This window comes from Castor canadensis, chromosome 2 (assembly GCF_047511655.1).
Source record: "Castor canadensis chromosome 2, mCasCan1.hap1v2, whole genome shotgun sequence".
NCBI lineage: Eukaryota > Metazoa > Chordata > Mammalia > Rodentia > Castoridae > Castor > Castor canadensis.
In genome coordinates this window covers 98,317,442-98,344,099 of record NC_133387.1, presented here as the reverse complement: position 1 = coordinate 98,344,099, position 26,658 = coordinate 98,317,442, and the positions used below count along the sequence as shown (strand labels likewise).

General features: G+C 36.3%; 1 protein-coding gene and 1 non-coding gene across 5 annotated transcripts in view; one reads left to right on the top strand and one right to left on the bottom strand.

The window, feature by feature from the left end:
* Positions 1-26,658, bottom strand: part of Sugct (succinyl-CoA:glutarate-CoA transferase) — a 734,230-nt gene that overhangs the window by 694,351 nt on the left and 13,221 nt on the right. For 3 of the 4 annotated variants that reach the window (XM_074065358.1, XM_074065360.1, XM_074065361.1), the window contains exons 2-5: positions 11,521-11,572; positions 10,732-10,805; positions 7,837-7,922; positions 6,919-6,969 (exon numbers count right to left, since the gene is read on the bottom strand). In XM_074065358.1, coding sequence (XP_073921459.1) covers positions 6,919-6,969; positions 7,837-7,922; positions 10,732-10,805; positions 11,521-11,572 — 263 coding nt within the window. The remainder of the gene's footprint in view (positions 1-6,918; positions 6,970-7,836; positions 7,923-10,731; positions 10,806-11,520; positions 11,573-26,658) is intronic. The other variant, XM_074065359.1, reaches the window with a different exon arrangement.
* LOC141421173 (small nucleolar RNA SNORA26) lies at positions 13,392-13,513 on the top strand. Its single transcript, XR_012445835.1, has one exon. It is a non-coding gene; the product is annotated as a small nucleolar RNA SNORA26 (small nucleolar RNA).

The following is a 26,658-nucleotide window of genomic DNA, read 5'->3' as shown; positions in this document are numbered from 1 at the left end:
TTGTATACAAAAGTTATTTCATAGCAACATTATACACAATAGCCAAAAAGTAAAAACAACCAAAGTGTCTATCAACAATGAAGGTATTCAGCTATGAACAGGAATGAAGTTCTGATATATACTACAACAATGATAAACCTTGAAAATATTATGCTAAGTGAAATTAGCCAGACACAAAAGAGTAAGTATTGTGTGATTCACCTTATACTGAAAAGTATAAGTAGGGAGAGATAACAGATTAGAGATTATCAGGGGTTCAGGGGGAAAGGAAGTGAAGATTTATCGCTTAATGAAAACAAATTTCTTGACTGGGGTGATGAAAACATTTGGGAAATAAATAGTTGTGATAGTTCTGCAACATTGTAAATGTAATTAATGCCACTGAATTAAATATTTATAAATGGTTTAAATGGAAATTTTATGCTACTTATATTTTACCACCATAAAATTTTAAAGCCATCTGGGGTATCTGTATTTTTAGATTTCTATAGATTCTAAACCACATCTCAATTCACATAAAGTATCCAGAAGCACCACAAATTCCTTATTTCATTGGGACAAGAAAATAAATGTAACAAAAAAAATAGTAATAGAAAATTATTCAGAATAAAATAAGGAAAAATCCAATTACATGCTTTTGCCAATAATTGGTTATGTTAATAGAAAAATTATGCTTTTTGCCCATACTTAGTTATGCTAATAGAAATGCGTTTTTATTACATATGAACAGTATAAATGGAATTTTCTAATATTTGGAGAGAAATGAGATAATGAGATAATTTCATATGATATACAAAAACAGCAGTTATTTTGTCCATTGCTATAGCTTGCCGTTACTTGTTTTGTTTTGTTTGGTGCTACCGGGACTTGAATGCCGGGCCTTGCATTTGCTAAGTAAACACCCTACCATGAAGCCATGCCTCCAGTTGTTTTTGCTTTCGTTATTTTTCAGATACAGTCTTGCACCTTTTACATGAGCTGGCCTCAGACTATGATGCTCCTACCTAGGCCTCTCACATAGCTGGCATTACTGGGATACACTACCATACCCAGCTTGTTCTTTGAGGTAGGTCTCACTAACTTTTTTTGCAGGGGATTGACCATGGACCACAATCCTCCCACCTCTGCCTCTTAAGTAGCTGGGATTATAGTGTGATCTACTGTGCCTTCTTAGTTTGGATCTTAAATGTCACCCAAAAGCCCATGTATTAGAGATGCGATGCCTGGAAAGGTACCATTGGGGAGATGGCGAATGCTACAAATGTGGGGCCCACTGAGATGGATATATGTATATAAAGAAGGACACTTACTGCTTCAACAGCATCATTCCCCACAATGTCTACAAGCATTGCACAAATCAACTTCCTCAACAGAGACCAAATGCTTACGGCATTTCCTTAGCACAATACTCTACTAGAAAATAAAGTGAAAAGACTTGTTTTTTTATTTTATAGCTGTTCACCTCTTCCCTGTCTAAGTGCTCACAAATACCTAATAATCTGTTCTAGAATCGTACCCAGAAAAAAAGCAAGCACACTTTTGTATGAGTTAGAGAATCCACCATTTTTTTCTTTTTGAAAAGGGAAAGGGGGAGGGGGCCTGGCAGAGTGGATCTAGTGGTAGAGTACCTGCCTAACAAGCATGAGGTCTTGAGTTCAAACCCCAATACTGTCAAAAAGAAAAAGAAAAGTAAAAAAATCTTCCTTCCATTCATAAAATAAAAAATATATAAAAATCAATTTGAAATATACAGTACCTAATTCTGAGTTTCTCTCTAGACTTTATAATTTAAGAACAAACTGAGTCAGCAAAATGAGAAATAAAGTGGTAAAAATGATAATTTTATCATTTAGGAAAGCAAAGCAAGTTTAAAAAATATTATGTCAAAGAAGGTCCTTATTCATAGAAGTATTTTGAAGGATTTAAGGGCAAAGATTGGTATCTTCCACTTACATTAGTTCAAACACACACACACACACCACACATGTACACATATATAAAAAAGCAAATATAGCAAAATACTAAAAATGTTTTATCTAGGCACTGGATAGATGAGATTTCATTGTTCTTTCAATTATACTATATGTTTTAAATGTTCATTATAAAATATTAGAGGAAAATAAATCTCATGTTTTTTATAGACTCTACTGACCATAATATATGCCCATAATAGGGATATTCTGACTGTCAAGTAATGAACATGGAGAGTTATTTGAAATGATGACATATATTCAAACGTTATCAAATTCCAGTACCACAAAAACAGTTATCAAATCTTATTGCCATAAAATACCAGGCTCCACAAAAATTTTCTAACCACAATTTTTCTTTTAACAAAGTCTAGTTTTATTTAGCCTAGTTGACACAGAGTCACACTTTTGGAGCTCTTATGTATCCAGCTGATTGCCCTGCGAAATACTTTGGAACCATTTCTATAAACCAGACTCACTGTATCAGCAATCATAGCCACTAAGGTCTGCATGCAGAAGTTCCTATTGCAACTCAAGCAAAAAGAGAAATTCATGCCAGAAAAATACAAAAGAGTAGGCAAAAAACAGTTTTTCCTCTAGGAAGTAAGGACGCATAACTTAGTGAATGGCATAACTAGCTAAAAGCAATACACATAAATAATGTCTCCAAACAATCTAAGTTTAATATGAGTTGAAGTATATTTTATTGTTATCAAACAAACTTGAAGAAAAATCAAACCCATAATGAGAATTAATTTTAAATTGTTACAGTCTGGTAGAAGACACTGGCAGGATCCAAGGAGAGTGGAAACATTTATTTATTTGGTCAGAATTCAATGTTCAATAGTCAATGTTCAATAATGTCTTATGAATTCCACCTAACACTGCCCCCCTTAAGAAGCCCTAAAGGAAATGCAAAGTATATGGTCAATCAAATCTGAAACCTTGACTACTCAGGATAAAATATCAGAATTTTTTTTTTAACTCAGGACCTTACACTTGCTAGGCAAGCACTCTACTAATTAAACCAGGCCCCAGTCTTTTTTGTTTTAGTTTATTTTTCAGACAGGATCTCATGCTTTTTCCCTGGGCAGCCTCAGCCCACAATCCTCCTACCTCCACTTCCAGGGCAGCAGGGATTACAGGTATGTACCACCCACCTGGCCTTCAGAATGTTCTTAAGTGGAAGCAAAGAAGGAGGACTGTGAACACTCAAAATGAACTAAGAAACACAGACAGAAAGAGAAGTATTGAGAAAGAAACAATCCTAGACAACAATGATGATGATACAATAGTAACTGCTGCTGATATTTAAAAAAAAAAAAAGGCCTGAGAATGAAGACAATGATAGATGGTTGCAAAGTGAGAGTAGTTGATTGAAAGAAAAAGAAAGACTAACAAACCTAAGTGATGCTGTAGAAAAGACATGGGAAAGCGAGGTAGTTAGATCAAGACAGTTTCCCAGTTTTAGATTAAAAACTCTACCTAGTAAACTAAATTCTAAATTTGCTGGTTTGATGGCAGCAAAAACAAAAACAATGGTCATTGATTCTGATCCCAAAAACTGAAAGAAATTATTTTGATCACCCAGAGAGATAAGAAAGTAGCAGCAAAGCAATGAAGCTAACATTGATGTTTTGCTTTAAAAAAAATTTTTTTAATTGAGAATTGGTTCTCTAATTAAATAGATACACATCCTTTAAAGTAGATTGTAAGACTTAAAAGAGGATAACAAACAAGTTTTATCTCAAATGATGAAATCAACATCATGGGCATCAGGAAACAGCAACAGATAATGCTTAGTACCAACTATCTGACTGGGACATCTCTACATATTTTATACAAATCAACTCAAATCTAATAGCAACTCTAGGAAGAAGGTACTAGAGTTTGCTGATGAGGAAACTGAGGCACAAGGAAGTTAAGTAAACTGCCTAAAGTCATGTAGTCAGAGGAGGCAGGATTCAAACCTCCTTTATGTGAAGGTGCACACCCATACCCATTATGCCCCTCAAAAGAAAGATACTGAGATCAGGTCTGGATGTACTGGCCATCTGAATAAATGTTTAGAAAGCTTGGGTTCTCCAGCAATGTGACCCCAGCTTCAAATGTCAGCTTTTCTCCTTTTTTGTGATTTTAAAAATAAATATATTAAAATTAATGAGCTTAACAAATAATAAATTTAGCAGGATTTATTTGGAGAGAATATGATTCATGTATCAAGCAGTTCTCAAAACCACGAGAGATTTAGGAAGCTCCACCCAGCAACATGGGCAGGCAACATTTACACACACACACACACACACACACACACAGGCATCCAGAAACAGTTCAATTGGTTATTAATCAATATTTGCCTAATTTGGGCCTAGTATGATCAGCTAGCAGCCTCTGCTTTGCTGAAGTTTGGTTGCTGTGATTGGCTATTTTTTTTTCCCTGCACTGGGGCTTGAACTCAGGGCCTACACCTTGAGCCACTCCACCAGCACTTTTTTGGAATGGGTTTTTTCAAGATAGGGACTCTCAAACTATTTGCCCATGCTGGCTTTGAATCATGATCCTGATCTATGACTCCTGAGTAGCTAGGACTACAGGCGTAAACCACAGGTGCCCAGCTGAGACTTCACTATTTGTTGCAAGAATACTTTAGCAGGGCACCTGTGGCTCATGTCTGATATCCTAGCTACTCCAGAGGCAGAAATCAGTAGGACTGTGGCTTGCAGCCAGCTCCAGGCAAAAAGTTTTTGAGACCCTATCTCAAAAACACCCAACACAAAACAGTGCTGGTAGAGCGGCTCTAGTGCTGCCTAGCAAGTGTGAGGCCCTGAGTTCAAACCCTAATCCACCAAAAAAAAAAAAAAAGAATATACTCTAAAATTAGTTTGCAGTTGGTTTACATGCTAAATTAAGTTGCAGTTTACTGCATGTGGAGAAAGCTTTAGGCCAAATTTAACTTAGTATCAGCTACCTTTTGGCAGTAGTAGAGCTTGAACTCAGGGCCTCAAGCAAACATTCTACCACTTAAGCCATGATCCAACCCTAACTTCTACAATCCTTGGAGCATCACTTAGACTCCAGGAGACTCAATTCCCTCCCATGGAAATCAGGATTCTAATATTTCCTTTACAGGAAAATTCTGACACTTAGAAGATATATTAGATATCAGACCACAAACTCTAAAGTTGATACAGGAAAGAGTAGGAAATACTCTGGAGTTAGTAGGTATAGGTAAGAACTTTCTCAACGAAATCCCAGCAGCACAGCAACTAAGAGATAGCATAGATAAATGGGACCTCATAAAACTAAAAAGCTTCTGTTCATCAAAAGAAATGGTCTCTAAACTGAAGAGAACACCCACAGAGTGGGAGAAAATATTTCCCAACTACACATCAGACAAAGGACTGATAACCAGAATATATAGGGAACTTAAAAAACTAAATTCTCCCAAAACTAATGAACCAATAAAGAAATGGGCAAGTGAACTAAACAGAACTTTCTCAAAAGAAGAATTCAAATGGCCAAAAAACACATGAAAAAATGCTCACCATCTCTAGCAATAAAGGAAATGCAAATTAAAACCACACTAAGATTCCACCTCACCCCTGTTAGCATACCCATCATTAGCAACACCACCAACAACAGGTGTTGGCGAGGATTCGGGGAAAAAGGAACCCTCTTACACTGTTGGTGGGAATGTAAACTAGTACAACCACTCTGGAAAAAAATTTGGAGGCTACTTAAAAAGCTAAACATTGATCTACCATTTGATCCAGCAATACCATTCTTGGGGATATACCCAAAAGACTGTGACACAGGTTACTCCAGAGGCACCTGCACACCCATGTTTATTGCAGCACTATTCACAATAGCCAAGTTATGGAAACAGCCAAGATGCCCCACCACTGATGAATGGATTAAGAAAATGTGGTATCTATACACAATGGAATTTTATGCAGCCATGAAGAAGAACGAAATGTTATCATTCACTGGTAAATGGATGGAATTGGAGAACATCATTCTGAGTGAGGTTAGCCTGGCCCAGAAGACCAAAAATTGTATGTTCTCCCTCATATGTGGACATTAGATCAAGGGCAAACACACAAGGGGATTGGACTTTGAGCACATGATAAAAGCAAGAGCACACAAGGAAGGAGTGAGGATAGGTAAGACACCTAAAAAATTAGTTAGCATTTGTTGCCCTTAATGCAGAGAAACTAAAGCAGATACCTTAAAAGCAACTGAGGCCAATAGGAAAAGGGGACCAGGAACTAGAGAAAGGTTAGATCAAAAAGAATTAACCTAGAAGGTAACACACACACACAGGAAATTAATGTGAGTCAACTCCCTGTATAGCTATCCTTATCTCAACTAGCAAAAACCCTTGTTCCTTCCTACTATTGCTCATACTCTCTGTTCAACAAAATTAGAGATAAGGGCAAAATAGTTTCTGCCAGGTATTGAGGGGGTGGGGGGAAAGGGAGGGGGTGGAGTGGGTTGTAAGGGAGGGGGTGGGGGCAGGGGGGAGAAATGACCCAAGCATTGTATGCACATAGGAATAATAAAACAATAAAAAAAGGAGATATATTAGAAGGAAAGTGCCCAAGTCCAGGATCTAATGTAAAACAGACTCAGCCAATAGTAGCTAGGGCTATAATCATAAGCAATATACAAGAAATTATATGGGCAGGGAATGTGGATCAAGTGGTAGAGTGCCTGCCTAAAAAGTGCAAGGCCCTGAGTTCAAACCACAGTACCACCAGGGGGAAAAAAGAGAAAGAGAGAGAAGAAATTACTAAATTATAAATTACTTAAAAAGTCAACTTAAATAGGGTTTAAAGCAAAAGTACAGAGATTGTCAAAGAAAGGAAGTTTAAAACACTTTACTCTGATGGTCAAATTCCTAATTATAATCTAGGTAATAAGATGCCCTCTACAGAGTGTACTATACCTCTTTGATGATTTTCATTCCTTTTGGATCCTTGATATTAACAGCTATACTCTAAAAATCAAAATGTATACATTAAAATATTATTATAAAGGCTTTTGCTATTACCAACAATTCAATAACAAAGTCACTCAAATCATAGATTGTCCTCTTAAATTTATTTTCCTTATGAGGTAATATTTAAATTATCTTTACTGATTTTATTTACAATTAGGATATGTAATAGCAAGGATTATAGTAAATGTTATTCAACAGTAATACCAAATGTTAAGCAATTAACATTCTTTGAAAAAATAATAAATGTAAATCAAGCCAAGCATGTTGACTCATGCCTAGAATCCCAACTGCTAAGGAGGCAGAGATTGGGAGGATCATAGTTCAAGGCAAGCCCGGGCAAAAAGTTAGCAAGACTCCATCTCAACCAATAAACCAGGCATGCCAGCCTTCACCTGTGATTCCACTATGTGGGAGGCCATAGGCAGGAGCATCTGGGACTGAGGCTGATCTCAGACAAAAACATAAGATCCTATCCAAAAAATAACTAAAGCAAAAAAAAGGGCTGGAGCTGTGGCTTAAATGGTAAAGCACAACCTAGCAAGCATGAGGTCCCAAGTTCAAATCTCAGTATTGCCAAAAAAAAGAATAAAATGATTCATTTCAAAAAATTATTTCCATTATAAATCCTCATGAAATGCTTTAAGTTACTTAGTAGAGAAGAAAGAAAAGTAAAAAGCTCTATTGCTTGTATTTAATAACTGGTGAATGAATATATGAAACACTAGTTACATCTATTTAAAAAAAGCCATGACATCAAAAGTTTTGGTTTGTGTTTTGTTTTGCTGCAGTGCTGGGAATTGAAACCAAAATTTTGTTATTACAAGACGATTACACAAATAAAGCAAATAGGGATTATATTCTTACTCGTTTATTGCGGTTAACACTGAGAAAATATGTACTTTCCGTTCCCACAAAAGGTGGTCCCCAAGTTCGTGTGTCATCACCAGTGCCTAAAAATAACAATATGAGCTCTTAATGTTTAGCTCTGAAGCATCGTGAGACATTTCAAACTGGTAGGCTCACTCACATACACATTCATAGGTGCCTGAAGGAGGCCAGCTCAGCCCAGGGGAGTCCTCAGCTCACAGGCCATGGGAGCTCCTTAGAGCTGTCCAGCTCTTTACTTTTCGTGTTCATCACTGAATCCTTCCCTATCCTCTTTCACTGAGTTTCATCCTTCAAAGTCAAAATCCAGAAGGAAAGATCCTACTGGCAAATGTTTAGATTTAATGGAAAGCCTGGTGGGGGGAGGGTGGGAGAATTACTCTCAGTTTTTAGCAAGCAAGGTGGTCAGCTCTTTTAATTCCAAGAGGAACTGAATGTGCAAAGAAATGTGGAGTCTGCAAAAGAGTCTTGTTAAATCCAATTTAAATTGGAATAATTATGTAAGTCTTCATGGTAAAGTAGCATCTGGGGCTAGGTATATAACAGTGATTAATAAATCTATTTATTTCTATAACAATGAATCAAAACCATCAAAATAAGTTACTGAATAAAAATGTCAATAATTTAAAATACTATTTTAGAATAAAATTTAAATTATCTGTCTTACTTCAAGTAAAAGTCTAAAACCATCCAAAATACATTATTTGATTCTGTATAACTTCTTCAAGTGATTCTGAAATGTATTTGTGTTTGATTCAAAGGCAACGCTATAGAGTTACAGAACAAAGTTTTCTTTACACAGAAATTAGCTGGTAAGGAATGTAGCTAGAACTAAGAAAATGATTCAATTATCAAATGGCACAAAATAGTATCACTTAAGATTTTTATAAGTTCTGAATAAATATTGATATAAACTAATCAGTATAATTGCCTACAATTATGGTTAAAGTATTTATCACTGGTCCCCTAAAAAAAATTCATGAACATGCGTTTAACTATAGTCATTTTAAGTGGTATAATCATAGCCATTAGACTTTACTCACTGAAACTGATCAAGAAAAAATAAGCATAATCTTTTGAATAAAAAAACAGAGGCTTGGGGCTGGTGGTGTGGCTCAAGTGGTAGAATGCCTGCCTAACAAGCAAACAATCCTGAGTTCAAACCCCAGTACTGCCGAGAGAGAGAGAGAGAGAGAGAGAGAGAGAGACAGAGACAGAGAGACAGAGAAAGAAGTACACTTGAGTTTGATAAACTCTGATTATAAAAATAATAATAATCTAAGTCCTAAGTCAAATCTACAACCAAATTTTATTTAACTAAAAAAATGTACATAAAAAAGAGACTAGTTTAGAAACTACTTGGAAACACTATCAAGTAGCATTCGATAAGAGTGCTACTAAGTCACTTTTCCTCGTATCCATGTTGAATAAGTATCTCAAAAATCCAAAACACCTAAATATATAATGTGAACATTAAAACGTATTGAGCAAAAGGGTTAAAAATGTCACATTAATCAAACAATAAAGGAAGAGTGAACACCTGCTAGGAACAAAGGCTTGATATATGCATGGGATATAGGACATAATAAAAGCAGAGACAAAGAACAGTCTCTCTACAGTGGAACCTAAATGATAAAAATCGGAAATAGGGTTAAGCAAACAGGAATCATGATTTATAAAATTAATATAAACACAAATATTATCCCTGGTGACCCACTGAAATAGCAAGAGAAATTAGATTGTATGCTCCATCTACGATCAGGAGACACAAGAAAAACAGTGGTTGAGACCAAGGCAGGTGTAACCCCAGCACTCAGGAGGCTGAGACAGGAGGATTGTGAGGCTGAGGCCAGTCTGGACTACACAGCAAGACATTCTCTAAAACAAACAAACAAAAAAAAAAAAGAAAGAAAGAAACCAAGAAGTGCTGCGGTACTGAAATAGGATCATAATGCCAATGCAGAAATTAGAAACTTTATGGAAACGGTGGGGGGGGGGGGGAAGAAGAAAAAAAGATATTTAGAAAGTAAACATTCTGCAGCCTACAACCAGCAATAACCAAAAGGTATGAACATCATGGAGTGGATAGGTGAACCATTATCTCTAGAACACAGGACTCACCAGGCACTTCTACTCCCTGACACTGACAAGCACAGGCTCAGTTGTATATGACAGGGTAAAATATAACAGTGTAGGTGTTTTTCCTTCAAACCTTTTAAAATTGTAAAATAAGAAAATGTTACTTTTATTGGGAATGACTTAAGTTGGGGTTGTTAGGTCCTTTTTTTGGTGGACTTCAATTTCTTTTCCTTCTCTCCTTCTTCTGTATCCTATTGTTTTCCTTTTATCTTCCCTTGTCCTTGCCTTCCCTTCATCCTATAGTTAAGGAGTGTGGTCACACTCTATTCTCACTATCGACAGTACAACTTATGTGGGGCTAAGGAGGGCCAGGATCAGAGCTTAGTACCTGGATATCCCTTATTAACTGTGGGAGCTTGAACAAACTGCCTATTTCTCTGTGCCTCCATTTTCTCATTTATAAACTTAAGAACAGTAATAGCACATAGGCAAAGGACTAAGAACTTTACATGGCACTGTAAGAGTTGTTATCTTTGTTACTCTGTGTTCTAACAGAAGCTTTCAGTGTGTGTGAAGAAACTGGCCTAAGCCTTCATCTTTGACATATACAAAGAGTAAAAAGAGATCATTAACACAGATTCAGAGGAAGACAAGAAATGAAGAAAAGAAAATATTCATTTCATCTCAATTATCTCCTCTTCCCATTTATAGGTACACTAAGCATGGATTATTTAAATAATTACTAAAAATACTTATTAACCTGATTCTACTTTTAAAAGAAAACAATAACTTTACCTGGTCTTTCCACTTTTATAACTTCTGCTCCAAGATCTCCTAAATTCATAGTAGCAAAAGGTCCCGCCAGTACTCTACAATGTTAACAATGATAAGCAAATGATCATCTTAAAATCTTTGTATTAATTATATTCATAATAGTGCATCAACACAGATAAGCTCATATAATGCTAGTAAGAATCAAATTGTTAAAAATATAATTTGGCCATATGTATCATGAGCTTTAAAAAACGTATATTCTCTTTGAGCCAATAATTCTATTTCTAGAATTCCATTCTGAGAAAGAAATAAAAAGTGAGGCAAAGATTTGTATCAAAGGAAGCCTAATTTATAAATGTGAAATATTAGGGGGGATGATTAAGTAATCATATGACATCTATATACTACTATGCCCATGTTTGTTTAATTTTGAATGACACAAGAAACTATTCACAATATAACAGTATATTCAAAATATGGATAAAAAGGTGTAATTTTCAATTTTTGCTTTTAAAATTTTGGAATTACAATGAAACCCCCAATTATTATTTTTTTTAAAATGCAACAAAATGATACACTTAAAAATTACTAAAATAAAATAAAATGTGAATGTATAGATTAGCATATATGTATAAATATTAAAATAATTGTCTTTAAAGTAGTGAGATTCCAGGAAATTTTCCTTTTTTTCCTCCAAAATTTCAACATAAGCATGTAAGTATGTAAGTATCCATTTATAAATCAAAACAATAAAATTTTTGAAAGAAGGAAAAAACTCAATCACCAAAATGTAGATGAACCAAAACAAACCTTGTCATATCCAGAATTTTCACACCCTCCAATGGCTTCATAGTGTCAGTATCTAGCAAAACACAAAGAAAATACTTGAAGAGTACTGATTACTATTTTCAGGGTGGAGAATGAAGCGTTCTTCATATTCTGTTGTAGGTAATCTCTGTTGCCATCAAAAATAATAATTTTTCAAAACTATTGTGCTTTGTATGTAACATAGAAACCTTGGCCTGATCCCATTGAAAGTAAATCTGTAAAAATTCAAGCCTCTAATAAAAGACTATTCCCAACCAACAGAGTGCATTGCTTCACTGAAGATACTTTGTCCAGAGAAAAATAAAAAGTAAACTAAACAGCAAATCTAACATGTGGAACACTGACAGCAACAACAAGATCTCTGCACATTTGTTCTGTCAAGACAGGGAGGAAACAAGGAATCTCTGGAAAGTACTTAAACAGTTTATAATCATATATGTATTTCTCCACTCACCTACCAGCTATAAAAATTAGTAGCTACACTGATAATTATATTAACAATTCAATGAATAAGTCACACTTAATATCAACATTAAATCACAAATCAAATCTTAGCCAAATGGCTTACTTAATTTAGATCATGATGACTGAGATCAAGCTGAACTTGTGTTTAAGACTTCATGGATATCAGGCATTGTGCCACATCAAAAAAAAAAAAAGCCTTATGAGGAAAATATGAACTATGACAGGCATGGTGGTGCCCACCTGTAATTCCAGCCACTCAGAAGGCAGAAATTGAGAGATTTGTGGCTTGAAGTCAGCCCAGGCAAAAAGTTAGCAAAACCCTATCTCAACAAATAAGCCAGGCATAAATCCCCATTAAAATTCCAATGATATTCATCACAGAGATTGAAAAATCAACCCTAAAGTTCATTTGGAAGCATAAAAGCTTGTGAATAGTCAAGGAAATACTGAGCAAAAAGAGTAACACTGAAGGTGTCACAATACCGGACTTCAAACAATACTATAGAGCCATAGCAAACAAAACAAAACAAAACAAAAAAACAGCATGGTACTGGCACAAAATCATATATGACGACCAATGCAACAGAATTGAAGACCCAGATATGAATCCATGCAACTATGTCCATCTCATTTTTCACAAAGGTGTCAAAACCATATAATGGAGAAATGACAGCCTTGCCAACAAATGTTGCTGGGAAAACTGGATATCTGCATGCAGAAAACTGAAACTAGATCCATGTCTTTCACCCGGCACAAGTAACAACTCAAAGTGGATTAAGGACTTTAATATAAGACCTGAAACTTTGAAGCTAGTGCAGAAAAGAGCAGGGAATATACTGGAATTAATAGACATAGGCAGTGACTGGCTAAGTAGAATTCAAATGGCTCAGCAACTAAGAGAAAGGATTGACTAATGTGACTACATGAAATTAAAAGTTTCTGCACAACAGAAGAAATGGTCACCAGATTGACGAAGCAGCCCACAGAATGGGAGAAAATCTTTGCCAGCTATACATCTGACAAAAGATTAATAACCAGAATATACAGGGAGCTCAAAAAACTAAACTCCCCAAAAATTAATGACCCAGTGAAGAAATGGAGAAATGAACTGAGCAGAACTTTTTCAAAGAAGTACAAATGGCCAAAAACATATGAAGACATGCTCACCATCCTTGGCCATAAAGGAAATGCAAATCAAGACCACATTAAGATCCTACCTCACTCTTGTTAGAATGGCTACCATCAAAAACACAAACAACAACAAATTTTTGTGAGGATGTGGGGGAAAAGGAACCCTCATACACTGCTGGTGGGAATTTAAATTAGTACAAACACTGTGAAAAACAATATGGAGGTCCTTCAAAAAACTAAAAATAACTCCCTTTCCTATACCCTCTTAAGATTGATGCAGTGTTTTAAGAGGCTAACACAGAAAGGTAAAGGAAATCTTCATAAAACCCAGAGAAGAGATTGTAAAACTCCTCCCTGGATCCTGTCTGGAGGCACACCTGGAAAATAGAAAGAAAAAAACTCAAAATAGAACTACCATTCCTAGGGATATACCTGAAGGAATGTTAAGTCAGGTTACAATAAAGGCACCTGCACACCCATGTTTATTGAAGCATTATTTCACACTAGCTAAGCTTTTGGAGCAGCCACGATGCCCCAAAACTGATGAATGGATTTTTAAAAGTGGCATTTATATACAATGGAATTTTATTCAGTCATAAAGAAGAATGAAATTTTGTTATTTTCAGGTAAATGGATGGAACTGGAGAACATCATCTTAAGTGAAGTTACCAAGATTCAGAAGGCCAAAGGCTGCATGTTTTCTCTCATTTGTGGGATATAGCCTAATACAAATACAAGCAATATTATGAAAAATATGTCATGGTAAGGCGAGGTCACATACCAGAGAGGGAGGGTAAAAGAAGGAAGTTAAGAAGGTGAATATGGTTGATGTACTTCCTATACGATAATAAATATAGAATTTTTAAACCTGTTGAAATCACCATAAGAAGGGGACTAAGGTAAAAAGGAGAAAAATAGAAGGGATAAAGCAATTTGGGTTATAATATGTATATACATGGAAATGTCATAATGCAACTCCCTGTATAGCTCTCTTAAACAAACAAAAATATCATTTTTTAACAAAAACAGAGAACAGGAAGGCAAAACAGATTCTGTCTGGGGAGCTGCTACCAGTGAGAGGGGGAAAGGGTGTAGGAGGGTGAAGATGGTGGAAATCGTATGTACACATGTATATAAACAGAAAATGAGATCTGTTGAAACTATTCCAGGAATGGAGGGAGGGGAAGCTAAAGGAGAATGATGGAGGGGGTGAATTCAACTATGATATATTGTAAGAATTTGTGTAAATGTCACAACACACCCCCAGTACAACAATAATAAAATAAATAAATAAGCCAGGAATAGTGGCACATGCTTGCAATCCCAGTAATAGGCATGTGTGTTTCCTCAATTCTTTCCATATCTTTGTAGCTCAGTTGGTTTAAATGCTGAATAATATTCCATTGTGTGTGTCACAGTTTACCCATTCCCCTATGGAAGAACATGTTGATTACTCCCAAGTTAGAGCAATCATAATAAAGCTGCTATAAACATGGTGTGCATGTTTTTGTGTGACCATAAATTATCAGTTCATTTAACTGATAATTACCAAGGAGTGTAGTAACTACCAAGGAGTGTAGCTACTGGACTGCATGGTTAAAAGTAGGTTTAGTTTTGCAAGAAACTGCCCAACTGTCTTCCAAAGTGGTCACACTATTTGTCATTCCCATCAGCAATGACTGAAAATTACTCAATTCAGTACATTTTTTTTAAATTCTGAATGTAGTTTCATCATAAATAGATTAAGAATTAGGATTAAAGCCAGGAGCTGATGGCTCACACTTGTAATCCCAGCAATTTGAGAGGCTGAGATCAGGAAGATCTCAATTCAAGGCCAGTCCAGGGATATAGTTCCCGAGACCCCATCTCCAAAGTAACCAGAGCAAAATGAACTGGAGGTATAGCTCAAGTGGGTAGAGAGCCTGCTTTGCAAATGCAAACCCCTGAGTTCAAACCCAGTCAAAAAAAAAGAATGAGGATTGAGTTTCCACATTTTTCCATATACAGACCTGAACTGGATCCCAAGGAGGGTAAGGATTCTTAGCTGGGGGTCCACAGACCATACTGCTCTAGTAAGGAATACTGGAAGTCCATACTCCTTGGCATCTTGAAATAAGCCAATTTATTGTTTTATAATAAGAAATTACTGTAACAGAAATAGGAAAGAGTTGAAGCCCATGTAAGTGGTACATTATTTTCTGGAAGCACACTTATGTGGAAAAGCAAATTATTATCAGATGATAAACTGATATTCAGAGAATCAGAAAAAGGAAGGCAGCTAAAACAACATCTAGTGTAGTAGATAGTTAGAGCTACAGAATCCACAAATCACACTTCTAGAACCCACAGCCCTACATATTCTCCTTCCATGTAGACCCTGGACCTGGCCATTTGCCTTGTGGCCAATGGACATAAACAGACTTGACGCTGACAGAGGCTTAGACAAGTGGTTGCTCAAAGAAGTTGGCTTTTTGGAACCTTAAGTGAATAAGCACAAGATGACAGAACTCATGGAGAGAGGCTCAGCCATCTCAGTTACTGCAGAATCCCAGCTGAGGCCCCAGACATGGGAGTGAAGACATTTAGTACACTCTGCCCCAGCCCAGACACTCACCATCTGCAGCCACACAAATGAGCCCAGGTGAATCCAGCTAAAAAACTGTCAACCCACAGAATGTGGGGGAAAAAAGTACATTGTTGCTTTAAGCTACTAAGTTTTGGGATGATTTTTTTAATACAGCATTAAATAAACCAATACAATGGCTTATGGCAGAAATAGCCTGTTGTAGTAACCAGAGTGATCCTTTTAAAATGTAAGACACAGAATGGCCTCTCTCTACTGAAAATCCTTTAACAGCTTTCTACCAAACTTAGAATTAAATCCAGTATCTTTCCACTGTCCAAGCTCCTATATGTTCTGGCCATTGGCTACCTCTCCAACCCCATTCCCTCTCACTCTCCTCCAGCTTTTTTGAAGTTATTCCATCATGTTTCAGGGCCTGTGGCAGGGATGCAGCACTCACATTCCTCTTCAAGAAAGGACACACTGCCTACCTGCAAGGAACATGTTTAGCCTACAATCTCCAGTATCAGCTTAGTCAGGATTCACCTCAGTTTACCTCAGCAGAGCATCCCACTCTCAGGGTAGTCCCTGGTCAAATGACTGAGAAAGGTGGGGTAAGAAGGACTAGTCCTTTCCTCCACCCAATGCTTAACTGCTGTAGCAGCCCTCTTTAGGGTACTGGCTAGTGAACTCCCTTTGGGCAAGCAGAGAATTTGACAGGTCAGTATGCAGGCTGGTGGCTTTTCCTTCCTTTTCCTTTCACAGGGGTTGACCCAATAATGGTCTTAATATCTGCTTTCTGGAGATCCCAAGATTTAACAGGGTCTTTGCTATTCCCCAGGCCTGAAACTCACTTCCTCCATATATTTGCATGTCTTCTCACTTTATTTAAATTTCTGCTAGAACATCATATTCTAAGAGACCTTGCCTAACCATTTTACCTAAAACAGAACCCTTGAATGTCTATCTCTGCTTAATTTTTTCTTTATAAAATTTATCATTACCTAACATTATATTGTGTGATTATTTATATTACTATCTTTCCCACTAGAATGTAATCTCTTGTCTTGCATCTCCATGTTTAGAACCATGGCTGGCACTTACTAAGAATTAGTTGAAGGATCTCTCTGGAAGTTAAAGGAGGGAGGAAAACGAGGAATCCATACACTTAATAATCATTGAAATGGACCAGAATCCTCAAAGTCAGGTAGTTAACTTCCACTTTCACTTGGACAGGACTTGAATAGAGAGGAAAACAAGAAACAGTGAACCAAAGACACAGTGAAATTGCTGTGCCAAAGAACCCAATGAGAATTGAGATGTCACTAAGCTTAGCAGCTAGAATGGAAAGGAAAATTGGAGGAGAGGAAGCTGGGCAACAATGGCAGAAGAAAAATAAACAGGGAGAAGTTCCATCAGCAAGGTAGCCAAAGAATTTTTTTTAATAACAAGAATAGTTAACATTACATTTTAAGTTAGATGTGATGTCTCTCCAAAATCACCAAGCAGATTCTGCAAAGCTCAGTAGAAAGACAAGTGCTCTGTGCAAGTGACTCTTGGAAGAAGAGGTCAAGTTTTGCCTCTGAGTGGGTAAAGGCAGAGGGAATAGAATAGCTGTGGAAGGCAGGACATGAATGGAAGCTCCTATTATGTGACCTTTGTTCCTCCTTATGTGTTAATCATTTTAGGAAGATATAGTAAAGAAATGTGCAATGGTTTGAATGTGCCCTCAAAAGTTTAAAAGTATTGGAAACTTGATTTGCAAGTTCATATGCTAATGGTATTTGGTGGTGGAGCCTTTGTAAATAATTAAGGTCAGATGAGGTCATGAGTGTGGGGCCCATGATGGTATTAATGGCTTTATAAGTAGAAGAGAGAGTCAAGCTACAACATTCACTGTCTGGCATGTGATGCCTCCACTGTTGTGCAACAAAAAGGCCCTCAAAATTCTGGTGCCACACCCTTGAACTTCCCAGACTCCAGAAATGTGACTAAAATAAACCTTTATTCTTTTTAAATTACCCACTTTCACATATTTTGTTATAGCAACAGAAAATAGGCCAAGATAAAGGCATCATGTCTCAGGTACCTCCTCTTAGGCATTCCACAATCTGCTGACTATAATATTAGTTACTTAGGAGGCTAAGATCAGTTGGATCATAGCTCTAGGGTAACCCAGAGAAATAGTTAGCAAGACCCCATCTCCAAAATAACCAGAGAAAAATGGACAGGAGGTGTGGTTTAAGAGAAACAGCACCTGCCTGCCTTCCAAGCAAACCCCAGTCCTACCAAAAAGAGAGGGAGATTCATAGTCTCACAATTCTAGAGACTGGAAGTCAAAGATCAAGGTTGTTGACAGGTTTGCTTTCTCTCTAGATCTCTTACTTTGGCTTCAATAGCTGCCAACTTGCTGCATCTTCATGTGGTATTCCCTATTCACTCATATCCCTGATACCTCTGTTTGTATTAATCTCTTTTTGTAATGGACACCAGTCTGACTGGATTAGGGCCCACCTTACCAATCTCATTCTAACTTTGATTCTTTAAAGACCCTATCTCCAAATATGGTCATTCTGAGGTACCTTTGGTTAATGCCTCAACATGTGAACTTGGGGGGAGGAGGGGCACAATTAAGCCCATAACAATGCTCTACTCATATACACAGTTTCTGGTAATCTTATTTTTTAGCATTATTATGATTTTAACATGTATTAATAGTATAAATTAGTGGATTTCACTGTGGCATTTCTATATGTGCATATATCCACCACCCTCCCCTCTTCCTTCTCCAGCCCCTTTCCCAGTTCCTAATAGTCCCTCTCCTACTTTCTTGGATTGGATTCCAACAGCTCAGGAAACAAAAGCAAGAATTAAATGGGCCTGGCATAGTGGCACACACCTGTAATTCCAGCACTCAGGAGCTGGAGGCAGGAAGACCAAGACTTCAAGGCCAGTCTGAACTACATAGAGTTCCAAGCCAACTTGGGCTACGCAGTAAGACTCTGTCTCAGAAACAAAAAGTACAAATGGCCCAATAAATATGCAAAAAAATGCCCAATATCTTTAGCCATGAGGGAAATGAAAATCAAAACTACATTGAGATTCTCCCTCCCCCCAAACAAACGCCACCAAAAACGCCACCAAAAAAGTAACAAAAGCTGGGAAGGATGTGGAGGAAAAGGAACACTTCAATATGTGGTGAGAATGTAAATTATTAGTTCAGCTATTATAAAATAGCAGTATGAAAGTGCCTCAAAAAACTAAAAATATATTTATGACATGATCCAGCTATACCACTCCTGGGTATTTACCTGAAGGAAACAAAGCCAGCATACAGTATGAGATTCACAATAGCCAGAATACAGAATCAGCCTAGGTGTCCATCAATAGATGAATGAATAAAGAAAATATGATATATAAACACAATGGATATAAACATAATTCAGCCATAAAGAAGAATAAAATCCCATCATTTGCAGGAAAATGATGTAGTAGGGGACATCATGCTAAGGGAAGTAAGGCAGATACAGAAAGACAAGTATCACATGTTCCTTTCATATGTGGGAGTGGAACCTAAAAACAGAAAAAAAAAAAGATTAACACCCATTTCTTACCATGCAAGAGAAAGTTGATGATCGGCAAAATATGAGGAAACCTTTTATCAGGAGAGAAAGACCAAAGCAAACAAACAGAGAAGATCAATAGAATTTTTTAACTCTCACTGTGGAGTTGGGGTGTCACTCAGTGGTAGAGAGCTTGCCTAGCACATGTGAGATCTTGGTTCAATTCCCAATACAGGGGCCTGGAGGTGTGGTTCAAATGGTAGAGTGCCTTGTTTAGCAAGTGCAAAGCCCTAAGTTTGAACTCCAGTACTGCCAAAAAAAAAGTATTCAATTCCCAATACAAGAAGAGAGGAAGGGAGGTAAGAAGGGAGAAAGGGAAGGAGGGAGGGAGGGAGGAAGGAAATAAGGGGAAGAAAGAAAGGAAGGAAAGAAGGGAGAGAAGGAAAGAAGGGAGGGAATAAAGGGAGGGAGAGAGGGAAAAAGGAAGGCAGGGAGGGAGGGAGGAAGGGAGGAATGAAGGAGGGAAAGGAATGATTACAAATTTTGAGGAATAAGGAAACTTCTCTATGTCTTTTTTTGAACAGTACTGAAGCTTGAATTCCAGGGCCTCATGTGTGTTAGGCAAGTGCTCCACCACTCGAACCATGCCTCCAGTACGTATTTTTTGTTTATTTATTTATTTTTTGCTTTAGTTATTTTTTTTAGATAGGGTCTTGCATTTTTGCTCAGGGTTGGTCACAGACTGCGATCCTCCTAATTAATACAGCTGGGACCACAAGTGCAAGCTTCCACAAGCAGCTTATTTGAGATAGGGTCTTCCCAGCATTTTGCCCACACTGGAGCACTATCCTCCTGACCTCTGCCTCCAGGGTAGCTGGGATTTGCAACTGGCCTGTTATAGATCTTAAATATGGAAGTAGCTACATGACTATGTGTTTGTCAATTGTCAAAATCACAGAACTCTACACTAGAAAGAATTTTACCATGTGAAAATTTTACGTTCATAAAAACAAGGTTACTAATATGTTCAGAAACATGAGATTTTTCATACTTAAAATAGTTCAAGAGAATCTTTAAAGATTATTCAGAAGATAAAAATATTATCTTGGGAAACTTAAAATAAGAGAAAGTAATTTTTTAAAACCCTGGAAAGCAGAACAAAAACACAAAAAAAAAGTTGAAAAGGTAAAGGAAAATTCAGGATCTGTCCAGGAGTCATAAGAGTGAACAGCAAAAAGCAGAAGAAAGAGCATTACCAAAAACATAATTTAGAACTGAAGGACATAGAGTTCCATGTGGGAAGGTTCCTCTGTAAGCCCAGAATAAGACAAAATCACACCAAAATATGCCACTGTAAAATTCTGGAAATCTGACATCTTTCTGATGGAAGACTTTAAACATCCATAAGACAAACAAAAACAAGCTAGTCATATATAAAGGATTTTAGTTTAGAATGGTTTCAGATTTCTCAACAATACTACAAACTAAAACACAAAAATAGAGCAAAAACTAACATTTTTGAGGGCAGAAATTATTTCTCTCTTAAATTCTAAATCCAATCGTGCCAAAAAGAATAGCAAGCAATGTAATCAGTGTGAATAATAATTGTATAATCAAGTGCTGGAGGTATGGCTCAAGTGGCAGAGCACCTGCCTACCAAGTGTGGGCTCTGAGACCAAACTCCAGTACCGCCAAAAAAATAATAATTGTGCAATCATAATAATTGAGATGAACATTCATCTAACAAAAGTTATGACTTGGAAGGGTGGAAAGCGTATGTATGTTTGTTCAAATAATAGTGAACGCATTCACTATAGAAAATGGCTAAAAAAAGAAAACAGTAAGAAGTCATTACATCATTATATGTTTTAAGATTTGGAAGTGAAAACCAAAAGAAACAGCAAAAAGAATAGAAATAAATATACTGACTGTGGGAAAAGGGAAGGAGCAGTGGGTACAAGGTATTTTTCACAGTTAACCCTGCATAACTTCTGAAGTGTACATTAAAAAAACTTAAAAGAGGGCCAGGTGTAGTGTCACATATTTGTAATCCCAGCACTCTAGAGAGGTAAGCAGAAGGATGTCAAGCTCAAAGCCTGCCTGGGCTTACATAGTGAGACTCTGTCTCAAAAAAAAAAAAAAGAAAAGAAAACAATGTAAAAGATAAATTACATGCTATATTTCATTGTTATATTCATGAATAACATGGTGAAGTATCATTCCATATCTCCTGCTGTACAGTCCCTAAAACTTTTTAATTAACATTGACACTCTGAGGATTTTATTGATTCATAGTTTGCACACATGGCAGCAGCATCAAAGAGGAATTACAATCAATCCACTTGAGAATTTGACTACTCATTGAAATTTATTTGCAACCCCAAAATTAAGACAATGCTTACACAATCATTCCTGAACACACATAAAATGCAGGAAAATTGAACCACCAATGCATATGTTCCCAGCTGAGGTAACCCTTATACAGTAAATAGTGTATATTTGGTAGTGTACTTCACATTTTTGTGCTTTTGGTTTTTGGTGGTTACACTGTTTAAACTAGTACTTCAGCACAGTGCTGAAGTACTATTTAGTATAGCTCAGCACACGAAGGCTGTGATATGCCACATAGAAAGAACATACACATTAGGTAAGATTCATTCAGGTATGAGTTACAGAACTGTTGGCCATGAATTCACTGTTAACAAATCAATAGTATTTATTAAATAAGGTGTCTTTAAACAGAAAAACACATAAAATAAGGTTATCTATTTATCAGTCAATGAAAATGTATGAACAGAAGACTGACAGAAACTATCCCTGTATTTGCCCTGGAAGCAAAGGTTCAGTATTCAGTATTCACTAATCCAGTGTTACCATTGACTTTATACAACATGACTACTGTGAAATAACAAGAATTGACTATGTTAAAAAGGCAAAAGAAAGACCAGTGCTAGCTCATCAGCAAGCCTGAGAGAAGATCAGGATGTCTGCAAACAAAATTGAATGTCATTATCATCAAAATGCAATTAGGGAAGTCAAGTAAGACCAACTACTTGAGCCTAGGATCTTGGGAGCCAGTCTGGGAAACATGGCCAGATGTCATCACTAAAAAGAAAAGGGGGAAAAAAACAAAGGGAAGGGAAGGAAAATGTAAAAGACATGATAATTTTTTTAATTCATTTTGATAAGACATGCTCAAGAATGACCAACAAAACTATACGAAGGGAAAATAGGGCACTTAGACTAAGTTAACATAATTTTGATATAGTAATTTTAAACATGTGATATATAAACATAAGGACAAATGAATAGATCAAAGAATAGAGAAACAGCCATAGGCCAAGTGCCAGTGGCTCACAGCTGTAATCCTAGCTACTCTGGAGGCAGAGATCAGGAGGATCAGGAGGATTGAGGTTCAAAGCCAACCCCAGCAAAAAATTCACACAAGACCCTATCTTGAAAAAACCCAACAGAAAAAGGGCTGGTGGACTAGCACAAGGTGTAGGCCCTGAGTTCAAATCCCAGGACTGCAATTAAAAAAAAAGAAAGAAAAGAAACAGCCACAGATAAAAATGAAAAATTATTATATAATGAAAAAGAACTCTCAAATGACTGTAAAATGCTAAATAATTTAAGATAAAGTACATATGAATAATAAAAGAAAAATGAAAAAAAAAAAAGATAAAGTATTGGGAAAACTTTATCCATATAGCTAAAATCAGAATTGTGATCTCTACCTGATCCTGTTAAGTTCCAGGTAGATTAAGTATCTAAATATGAATAAAATTTAAATTAAACCATTAAAGTGCTAGAAAAAGATTTTTTTTTAATTTATACTTTTGGTAAAGGGAACCCTTTTTCTATTAAAAAAAAAAAGACTGAAATTAAAACACCACAAAATAAAAGGTTGATAGTTGTGACTATATAAAAGTTTAAGCTCAGTACAAAATTAGAAGATAAATGTCAGGCTACAAGGCTAAAAGCATTTGCAATAAAAGTAAAAAACAAAAGATTTCTACAACATATCACAGAAGTCAATAAACAAGACACAAAGCCAAATGGGAAAATAGGGAAACAACATGAATAATCAACTCACAGATAAATAAAAATTTCTAATATCATAATAAAAGCCTTTTTTGCAATTTCATTTATAATCAAATGAACATTATAACAATATTTCTTCTCATTAGATTGGAAAACATTTAACAGATAGCTACCCATGGTAAAATGGGCACTTTCATACCTTTTAGGAGAACAATTTGACACTTTCTGTAAAAATGGAAGGTATTAATATTTTTCAACTAAATTTTTCTGTTGGCCAGATTTCATTCATAGAAACATTCTACAAGTATGCTAAGAGATAAGGTAAAAAATGTCCATTGCAGAAATTTTTTATTTTGATTTGTTGCCATGCTTTAGATATTTTTAATCAATCAATCTTATTAAAATATTATTTACATATAATTATATTACATATAAATAATTCATATTGCATAAAGATATTTGTTATACATCATATATAAGTAAGTTATATTGTTATATAATTCATCATTTATATAAATACAATAAATTATAACAACTTACACAACTGTTTTGACAAATGTGTGCACCTGTGAAATCACCTCTACAATCAAGAAAGAGAACTTTCCATCACTTATAACCTTCCTATTGTACCCAGAAAATTACCTTTCCCTCCATCTCAAGCCTCAAGCAATCACTGATGTGCTTTCTGTCACTGTAATTTAGTTGCACTTTCTAGAATTTTACATGCATGAAATACAGTATACTTGGGGTCTAGCTTCTTCCACTCAACATCATAATTTTGAGATCAATTCATCTTGCTGCATTTTTATAAGTTATCCTACTGTATAGATATACCCCATTTGTTTAACAATTAAGCTGCTGATGGACACTGCTCTACTTTGAATATGGTTTGTCCCCAACAGAACTCATGTTGGGGCTTGGTCCCCAAAGCATAGTGTTGGAAGGTCAGATCTAGTAGGAGTTGTTTGGATTATGGGGATGGAGTCTTCATGAATGGATTAATGTCGTTCTCAATGAGTGAGTTCTCACTCTCTCAGTACTAGACTAGTTAACTTCAATACACGTTGTTACAAAATAAGGCCATCCCTGTGTTTCTTCTTTTGCAAGATCCCACTTACCTACCAACTTATGCCCACCATAAATTGAAACAGAATAAGGCAGTTCACCAAATTCAGCTGCTCTATGTTTGACTTTCCAGACTCCAAACCCATGAGCCTCAGGGAGCCTCTTTCCTTAATAAATTACCCAATTTCAGGTATTCTATTATAGTAACAGAAAATGGATGAAGGCAGACAATGAATGTGCGGACATGTCTTCTTTTGTCTTGAGTGAGTATCTAATGCAATGACTGGGTAATATGGGAAGCATGTATAAAAGTTTTTAGTGTACAGCTGAACAGGTTTATAAAGTGCATGCACACTATATGAGAGTTCAAGATGTTCCACATCCTTACAATACTAGGAATTGTTAATATGCCTAATGTCAGAGATTCTAACAGGTGTATAATGGCTTCTCATGTGGTTTTAAGTTGCATGTCACTGATGACCAATGATTTTGAGCATCTTTTCATAGCTGGCCATTTAATGAAGCAAAACCTTTAAGTTGACTTCATTTAACATCAGGCAATAAAATTTCATTATCTGAAAAGACATTCAGGGTATATTCAACTCAAAATCAATTGACAAGTTTTAGATAGTTGAGATCATCTCTGAAGTCAGACTATCTAGATTCAATTCCCTGCTCTATGATTTAGCACCCAGGTAGCCTGGATCAATGTAATTTCACTTCTTTGAGCTTCCCATTCCTCATATGAAGCACCTACCTCACAGACTTTACAAGGATTAAATGAAATGTTGTATGTGATGTGTTTAGCACATTTTCTGACAGTTTGCATGTTATTGTTATCATCACTATGATACATGTATTATACAATCACACCAGCTATGATAGCAAATAACTTACAATTCATATTTGAAAACCAGAAAATAAAAACACATGATTATTATTGAGAACATGATCCTCAATACTCTATACTCTATACTTTAAAGGATATCTAGAGCATATTTTGCCTGTTTGTAAAAGAACTGATAGGCTGGGTGGAAGTTAGAGGGAATGATAACAAGGGAAAAAACAGTTGGAAAAGGCATCAATTGTAATGTAATTTGTTGAAATATAACATAATATATAAGCAGCTTGTATATCTCTCTGTCTTATTTGGTCTCTAGTATGGAAAGCTAGTAGGATGATACAGCTGAGCAAAGATGAATAATTATCATGAAGTTGCCATCAGTACTATGCTTGCCAGAGCTGCTTGCGAGAACTCATCTGGTACTTGACTCTAGGGTTTCTATGACACAAATAAACTTGAGCAGCACCAGAGTGCAGATAATTGACAGATGCCCACACAAGTGGCTCATCTGTGTGACAGTAATCTAACACTCCTCCCCACTATCAGCTAACTATGAAGATTAAAAAAAAAAAGGACACATTCTAAAACAAACTGATCAACTATAAGTATCAAACAGAACATGTGATACATACCAAAAGGACTGCTTGCTATTTTAGAAGAGAACTTAACCACCAGAATTTATGTGTGAGAAAACAAGATAGACATCTCATCAGGTATAGTGGTAAACGGCTGTAATCCCATCACTCTAGAGGCTGAGGCAGGAGGATTGTGAATTTGAGGCCATCCTAGGCTTCACAGTGAGTTCTAGGCCAGCCTATCTCAAAAAAAGAAAAAGATAAGACATCTTCTCAAATCATACCTTTATTCTGCTGAAGCTTTACCTATATCAGTTAGCATGATGTATTCTAACAGGCATTAGAAATTATGAAGGAAGTTCTGGTACCAATAATCTAGTTTGGCAGGTAATTTTAGGAGGGTAGTTTACCTGTAAATTAGTATCATCTGGAAGACATTCCAGGGAAATTATAATTTGGACATCATTAGGTCACAATTGTTTTCAATTTCTAGGTTTATGGGAAATAAGAACCAAGATTCATGTAAAGGAGGGTAAGAGATCCTCATGGACGCAAGGTGTTTTCAGTTTTAGTCGTCACTGAAACCCATGTGTGCTTATGTGGATATAATTACAGATTGCTTTCTTCTCATAATCCACATTATTTCTCTCTAACACAAATGCTAATTAGCTTTCTTAATCTGAAACCTAAAGGGGAAGGAGGACATGAGTTTTCAGCATCAAATGCTTAAGTTTATGAATAATAAAAAAATAAAATAGGGCTGGGGTATGGCTCAGTGGTAGAGTGCCTGCCCAGTAGGCAGGAGGCCTTGAGTTCAAGGCCCAGTCCCACAAAAATAAATAAAAAGTAAAATAAAATAGGAGCCAGGCA